The 8192-nt window shown below is 55.5% G+C and overlaps 1 protein-coding gene across 1 annotated transcript; it reads left to right on the top strand.

The window, feature by feature from the left end:
- Positions 1-1989: 1989 nt before the first annotated feature.
- On the top strand, positions 1990-7759 carry CXCR4 (C-X-C motif chemokine receptor 4). The gene is made up of 2 exons (XM_066575160.1): positions 1990-2094; positions 5594-7759. Exons 1-2 carry the CDS (start codon positions 2086-2088, stop codon positions 6650-6652), a joined length of 1068 nt encoding a protein of 355 aa, XP_066431257.1. The 5' UTR covers positions 1990-2085; the 3' UTR covers positions 6653-7759.
- Positions 7760-8192: the final 433 nt, after the last annotated feature.

Below are 8192 nucleotides of genomic sequence, written 5' to 3'. Positions count from 1 at the left end.
CCCTATGCTGTAGTTGTGCCAGTCCCGTGCAGGACCCCCTATGCTGTAGTGCCAGTCCCGTACAGGACCCCCTATGCTGTAGTTGTGCCAGTCCCGGGCAGGACCCCCTCCGCTGTAGTTCTGCCAGTCCCATGCAGGACCCCCTATACTGCAGTTGTGCCAGTCCCGTGCAGGACCCCCTATACTGTAGTTGTGCCATTCCCGGGCAGGACCCCCTGCGCTGTAGTTGTGCCAGTCCCATGCCGGACCCCCTATGCTGTAGTTGTGCCAGTCCCATGCCGGACCCCCTATACTGCAGTTGTGCCAGTCCCCTGCAGGACCCCCTATGCTTTAGCTGTGCCAGTCCCGTGCAGGACCCCCTATGCTGTAGTTGTGCCAGTCCCGGGCAGGACCCCCTATGCTTTAGCTGTGCCAGTCCCGTGCAGGACCCCCTATGCTGTAGTTGTGCCAGTCCCGGGCAGGACCCCCTCCGCTGTAGTTGTGCCAGTCCCCTGCAGGACCCCCTATGCTTTAGCTGTGCCAGTCCCGTGCAGGACCCCCTAGCTGTAGCTGTGCCAGTCCCGTGCAGGACCCCCTAGCTGTAGCTGTGCCAGTCCCGGGCAGGACCCCCTCTGCTGTAGTTGTGCCAGTCCCGGGCAGGACCCCCTATACTGCAGTTGTGCCAGTCCCCTGCAGGACCCCCTCCGCTGTAGTTGTGCCAGTCCCCTGCAGGACCCCCTCCGCTGTAGTTGTGCCAGTCCCATGCAGGACCCCCTATGCTGTAATTGCGCCAGTCCCATGCAGGACCCCTTATACTGCAGCTGTGCCAGTCCCGGGCAGGACCCCCTCCGCTGTAGCTGTGCCAGTCCCGGGCAGGACCCCCTCTGCTGTAGTTGTGCCAGTCCCGGGCAGGACCCCCTCTGCTGTAGTTGTGCCAGTCCCGGGCAGGACCCCCTCCGCTGTAGTTGTGCCAGTCCCGGGCAGGACCCCCTAGCTGTAGTTGTGCCAGTCCCGGGCAGGACCCCCTAGCTGTAGTTGTGCCAGTCCCGGGCAGGACCCCCTAGCTGTAGTTGTGCCAGTCCCGGGCAGGACCCCCTAGCTGTAGTTGTGCCAGTCCCGGGCAGGACCCCCTAGCTGTAGTTGTGCCAGTCCCGGGCAGGACCCCCTCTGCTGTAGTTGTGCCAGTCCCGGGCAGGACCCCCTATACTGCAGTTGTGCCAGTCCCCTGCAGGACCCCCTCCGCTGTAGTTGTGCCAGTCCCCTGCAGGACCCCCTCCGCTGTAGTTGTGCCAGTCCCATGCAGGACCCCCTATGCTGTAATTGCGCCAGTCCCATGCAGGACCCCTTATACTGCAGCTGTGCCAGTCCCGGGCAGGACCCCCTCCGCTGTAGCTGTGCCAGTCCCGGGCAGGACCCCCTCTGCTGTAGTTGTGCCAGTCCCGGGCAGGACCCCCTCTGCTGTAGTTGTGCCAGTCCCGGGCAGGACCCCCTCCGCTGTAGTTGTGCCAGTCCCGGGCAGGACCCCCTAGCTGTAGTTGTGCCAGTCCCGGGCAGGACCCCCTAGCTGTAGTTGTGCCAGTCCCGGGCAGGACCCCCTAGCTGTAGTTGTGCCAGTCCCGGGCAGGACCCCCTAGCTGTAGTTGTGCCAGTCCCGGGCAGGACCCCCTCCGCTGTAGCTGTGCCAGTCCCGGGCAGGACCCCCTCTGCTGTAGTTGTGCCAGTCCCGGGCAGGACCCCCTATGCTGTAGTTGTGCCAGTCCAGGGCAGGACCCCCTATGCTGTAGCTGTGCCAGTCCCGGGCAGGACCCCCTCCGCTGTAGTTGTGCCAGTCCTGGGCAGGACCCCCTAGCTGTAGTTGTGCCATTTCTTGTTTGTCGCGGATGTTTTCTGCAGATGCTTATCTGAGACACAAAGCCGGCATCTGCGGGAGGAGCCGCTATTGTCACGGCGGAGGGGCGGCCGAGGGGTGGGGGCTTATATATAGAGCGCTGCCTGCAGACATCGCACACACTGCCGACACACGGCCGGGCAGAGAGCGCTGCCAGTGACCGGAGAGTGACGGAGTCCCTGCAGACCGACACCCTGGAGCCGGACGGAGCCGCAGACATGGTGCTGGTAAGGCGGCCGCTCGTTACTTGGCGCTGCGGGTTTGCCCGCTTGTTCCGGGGGTCTGCACGGTGCGGGGTCTGCACGGTGCGGGGTCTGCACGGTACGGGGGTCTGCACGGTACGGGGGTCTGCACGGTGCGGGGGTCTGCACGGTGCGGGGTCGGACGTGTCCCCTGTGGGACGAATCAGAGGAACCGCATTAAGTTTGGTTATAAGAATTTATTGCAACTTTGTAAACTTGGCCGGAATGGCGACAAGTGTCCTGGAAGGAAGAACTACATGTCCCAGCCGGGACTACGAGCTGTATATCCGTGCAGGTGGCGGTGGGCATCAGGTGCCACTCATGTTCTGCCAGCCTCATCACATTTGTCTTTGGATACAGTTGGTTTGCTTTCCCTTCGTTCTTCACTTCTGTTAGATACATTAAAATCTTCATTTAGGAAGAGGCACAAAGGTGCAGACAGCCCATCGGTGTGAGCGGGGACAGCCTGCCCTCCGCACGGGGCACAGCCTGCCCTCCGCACAGCCTGCCCTCCGCACGGGGCACAGCCTGCCCTCCGCACAGCCTGCCCTCCGCACGGGGCACAGCCTGCCCTCCGCACGGGGCACAGCCTGCCCTCCGCACGGGGCACAGCACACCGGCTCACGCAATAGTCACTGATTTGGAAATTACCGAACACTTCGGACGTTTCACAGATTCCCATTCCAGAACCCACAAAAAGACAAATGCAGAATCTTCTGCATCTTCAGGACTTACCTGACCGACGTGTTAGGACTTACCTGACCGACGTGTTAGGACTTACCTGACCGACGTGTTAGGACTTACCTGACCGACGTGTTAGGACTTACCTGGCCGACGTGTTAGGACTTACCTGGCCGACGTGTAAGGACTTACCTGGCCGACGTGTAAGGACTTACCTGAGCGACGTGTTAGGACTTACCTGAGCGACGTGTTAGGACTTACCTGAGCGACGTGTTAGGACTTACCTGGCCGACGTGTTAGGACTTACCTGACCGACGTGTTAGGACTTACCTGACCGACGTGTAAGGACTTACCTGACCGACGTGTTTGCTCACCTTTTTGCGCACGAAACTCCCGGCTGCAAAACGTGACGAAGCGAAGCCCTTGATTTCAGTAGGTTCTCAGGACTGTTTCTAGCTGCCATTCCTTTTTTCATGTTGCACAGAAAGCCGTCGTAGAAGTCAATGGCAGCTTACAGGGGGAGGGGAGGATGTGGCGCCGTGGGCAACAAATACGCTCCGTTACGGCGAACATGGGGGACACGCGGTCATCTGGTAAAGTCCTTTATTGCAGAAATATTCAGTTCATGTGAAAAGTCCCTTATATGGACCTGCTGGGCATATAGGGCTGGGTGGCTCCAGGAGGGGTTTATATGGACCTGCTGGGCATGTAGGGCTGGGTGGGTCCAGGAGGGGTTTATATGGACCTGCTGGGCATATAGGGCTGGGTGGCTCCAGGAGGGGTTTATATGGACCTGCTGGGCATGTAGGGCTGGGTGGGTCCAGGAGGGGTTTATATGGACCTGCTGGGCATATAGGGCTGGGTGGCTCCAGGAGGGGTTTATATGGACCTGCTGGGCATATAGGGCTGGGTGGCTCAATGAGAGGTTTATATGGACCTGCTGGGCATATAGGGCTGGGTGGGTCCAGGAGGGGTTTATATGGACCTGCTGGGCATATAGGGCAGCGTGGCTCCAGGACGGGTTTATATGGACCTGCTGGGCATATAGGGCTGGGTGGCTCCAGGAGGGGTTTATATGGACCTGCTGGGCATATAGGGCAGCGTGGCTCCAGGACGGGTTTATATGGCCCTGCTGGGCATATAGGGCTGGGTGGCTCCAGGAGGGGTTTATATGGACCTGCTGGGCATATAGGGCAGCGTGGCTCCAGGACGGGTTTATATGGACCTGCTGGGCATATAGGGCTGGGTGGCTCCAGGAGGGGTTTATATGGACCTGCTGGGCATATAGGGCTGGGTGGCTCCAGGAGGGGTTTATATGGACCTGCTGGGCATGTAGGGCTGGGTGGCTCCAGGACGGGTTTATATGGACCTGCTGGGCATATAGGGCTGGGTGGGTCCAGGAGGGGTTTATATGGACCTGCTGGGCATATAGGGCTGGGTGGCTCCAGGACGGGTTTATATGGACCTGCGGGGCATATAGGGCTGGGTGGCTCCAGGAGGGGTTTATATGGACCTGCGGGGCATATAGGGCTGGGTGGCTCCAGGACGGGTTTATATGGACCTGCTGGGATTCAGCTCCATGATGCACTTGGTTCTTATGATAGCCGGTTCTGTGGTATCCAGTCCACTTGACCCTACAATTGCTCCCATTTTGCATCCCCCCGGTCCTGCCAGCCCCTCTACCCGCAGCACGATGCCCTTACTCACCTCTTTAAAAATCCCGCTTTGCTTTTAAGTCACTACCCTAAAACTGTTAGTTTGCGCAATGAGCTTCCCCCGTGAGTCTCTGCCCATCACAAGCAGGCGGCGCCGCCGTATAATCAGGTCATCTAATAATTATGTTATTTCCGTATTGTGCAGCTGTGCCAGTCCTGACCTACAGTAATACACTAGAAGTAAGGGCCGTGCGCACAAGAGCTTACAATCTATGCTGATCCCACCCACCTGTGTCATGTACAGCAATATGATCAATGACTGATCCAGATCTCCGGGCTTTATCAGTAAATGATCACTATCACTAAATTGTGGCAAACGACAATCTGCTGGTCTTTGGGGGTCATTCACTTGTTACTATGGTGATAACAAAGAGGTAAAATGTTGAGATCCGAGTTAAAAAAAAAAAATAGCCTGAATGGATTTGATTGTAATTGATATAAAAACCAACCCTTGTGGGTCATTGTGTGGCACAGAGCAGCTCCTAGAAGAGACATTCTGCAACTCTCAGCTAGAGGGCGACATTCCATCCATATCATCAGCTGCCGTCGCATTACGTGTACTGTGCCTTTAAGAATGTGTCCTTTCTATTAGTTCTGGTAACTCTTACTTGCTCTCTCGTTCCCCGTTTCTTAAAGCCGCAGTATCTGGTAACCTGTTGTTGAAGTAGACCGAGCTTCTTCTTGCAGCGTGCCCATTTGCTTCCTTTGACCCGTATTGAAGCTGGTGGCACTTGGCCCACCGTTGGGTTTGTGTCCTTCGCTTGCCATCTGCCAGCTGAACGTTAACTGCTTGATGTGTTTGCATTTGGATTTTGGGCCACCTTGTGAGCCCTTTGTGTGCCCCTGTGATACAATGATCGCACACGTTTTGTGTATTAACGTCTGAGAAGGCTTACAGGGGGCGGCGCTGACGGAGATCCTGCTGCACCCTCCACCAGCTCTTCTTTTGTATGCAAAGTGCCCCAAATGTGTCGTCACACCCCGAGCTCCCGGCTGCAGGGGAGTTTCTGGTTCTTTCTCACTTTGACATTTTGCCTTAAGCCTTCGGAGGGGAACTCCTAGTAACTGCTTTTTGTTTTTCTCCCCAGTTCTCCGACTTGATAGATTTCCCGGATGACAATGGCACAGATCTCAATCTCACCGATGACCTCGAGTTGGGTCCATGCTCCAACCAAGAGAACAGTGACTTCAACCGAATCTTCCTTCCCACCGTCTACTCCCTCATCTTCCTCCTTGGAGTTATCGGCAATGGACTGGTGGTGCTGGTCATGGGCTACCAGAAGAAGTCCCGAACCATGACTGATAAGTACCGGCTGCACCTGTCGGTCGCTGACCTGCTCTTTGTGTTTACGCTTCCCTTCTGGTCGGTGGATGCTGCCATTGGTTGGTATTTTAAGGAATTCCTATGTAAAGCCGTCCATGTGATCTACACCGTCAACCTCTACAGCAGCGTCCTGATCTTGGCCTTCATCAGCTTGGATCGGTATTTGGCGATTGTCCATGCGACCAACAGCCAAGGATCTCGGAAGCTCTTAGCGGAGAAGGTGGTGTATGCCGGTGTGTGGCTGCCAGCTGTGCTGCTGACGGTGCCCGACCTTGTGTTTGCCAGTGTTTCTTCCATCGATGACCGCTTTTTCTGTGACCGCATCTACCCAGTAACCAACCGAGACGTCTGGAACATTGGCTTCCGGTTCCTCCACATCACCGTTGGCCTGGTGCTGCCCGGACTCATCATCTTAATTTGCTACTGCGTGATCATTTCAAAATTGTCTCATTCGAAGGGCCATCAAAAGCGCAAAGCCCTGAAGACGACGGTGATCCTGATCGTGGCCTTCTTCGCCTGCTGGCTCCCGTATTACGCCTGCCTCACCGTTGACACCTTTGGGTTACTCGGACTGCTGAAGCTGGATTGTTACAGTGACAACATGCTTCAGAAGTGGATCGCCATCACCGAGGCGCTGGCCTTCTTCCACTGCTGCCTTAACCCCATCTTGTACGCCTTCCTCGGGGCCAAATTCAAGACCTCTGCCCAAAGCGCCTTCACATCCGTCAGCCGAGGGTCCAGTTTAAAAATACTCTCCAAAAAGCGCACCGGACTTTCATCCGTCTCAACGGAGTCGGAATCCTCCAGTTTCCATTCCAGCTAACAGCGTCTGGATGCCAAGGCCTTCCTCTATGTACCATGTGTATATATATATATATATATTTCCTATTGACTGAGTGGAATAAACCTTATTTATACGTCTTTTATATCTCGATGGTCGGCCGGCCCTCAGGACTAGTGATCGGTTCACAATAAACATCTTCCAGCCGTCCATTAGTGCCAAATGTCTGTCCAGGGAGCCTCCAGCACTTCATGGATGTGACGCTCTGCATGTATAGCCCCGGCCGTCTGGTTCATGTGCGCTCCCCTCCCCCACATGTGTAGATATGTACAGATACGACCTTACTGTCGGGCGTGCTATTTATTCTGTGTGTAAGTAGAAGGATGTAGTAGCAGGGCGAGCAGGACCTGCGTATTGGGGTCCCGTCTCATTGGAAGTGGGTGTAAGATCCCCTTCTATGTCCCATAGGGTAGCTGATAATAGTCGGTATGTGTTGTATAATGAAGTATCATGAGGGGTCCTGGAACACAAATCACATGGGAGGCCTTGTCTTCTGCCCGCATCCTCCACCATTTTCTGTCTTCTGCCCGCATCCTCCACCATTTTCTGTCTTCTGCCCGCATCCTCCACCATTTTCTGTCTTCTGCCCGCATCCTCCACCATTTTCAGAGCCCAACCCCCTTCAGGTGTGGCAGGAAGCTTTGTTTCCACCATCCTATGTTATGGTGCTTATGGAGAGGGGAAGACCATATGGAAGTGTAGTAGGGCCCTCTCGGTGGGCAGGGTCCCTGGGTGGCATCTATGATTTTTGAGCCTCTTGTTGGATCAACGGCCCCTATTGGCTAAACCAGCAGACCCCAGAGATCTCAGGAGCGGCATCATTGGACCAATTAGATGCTACTTTCTCATCAATAACACGGTGAAGACCTAGAAATCCCCTCGGCCTCCTGCATCCACCAATACGTTAGGACTGAGGGCATATCAGGGCATCCAAAAGCCGCCCCCCCAAAAATTGTTGATGGATTTACCGGTACCCTCAGTGCGCCATTTGTGTGTGACTGCACTGTTCTGTTACCCGGTCGCCTCATGTTTCCGTTTCCTACTGAGCGATGTACACAGCGATTCTTAATAAAGCTGAAGAAAGGGAAAGCGTGGTCTTTGTTCTCTCTGCGCCCCCCCCTGTCCGCAGGCTGCAGCTGGGAATGCAGCAAAGTCTGAGGAGATGAAGGCAGCCATGTTCTTCTAACCTCATACAGCACTTCTCTACAGACCCCATAATATGCACCTCAGCTGCTGCAGAACCTCAAATGTACCTCAACTGCTTCAGAACCCCATAACATGTACCTCAGCTGCTGCAGAACCCCATAATATGTACCTCAACTGCTGCAGAACCCCATAATATGCACCTCAGCTGCTGCAGAACCTCATAATATGTACCTCAGCTGCTGCAGAACCTTATATGTACCTCAACTGCTTCAGAACCTCATAATATGTACCTTAACTGCTGGAGAACCTCATAATATGTACCTCAGCTGCTGCAGAACCTCATGTTATGTACCTCAGCTGCTGCAGCACTCCATAA

This window comes from Eleutherodactylus coqui, chromosome 8 (assembly GCF_035609145.1).
Source record: "Eleutherodactylus coqui strain aEleCoq1 chromosome 8, aEleCoq1.hap1, whole genome shotgun sequence".
In the NCBI taxonomy this organism is placed as follows: domain Eukaryota; kingdom Metazoa; phylum Chordata; class Amphibia; order Anura; family Eleutherodactylidae; genus Eleutherodactylus; species Eleutherodactylus coqui.
The sequence above is the reverse complement of the archived record's forward strand: the minus strand, read 5'-3'. Positions and strand labels throughout refer to the sequence as shown.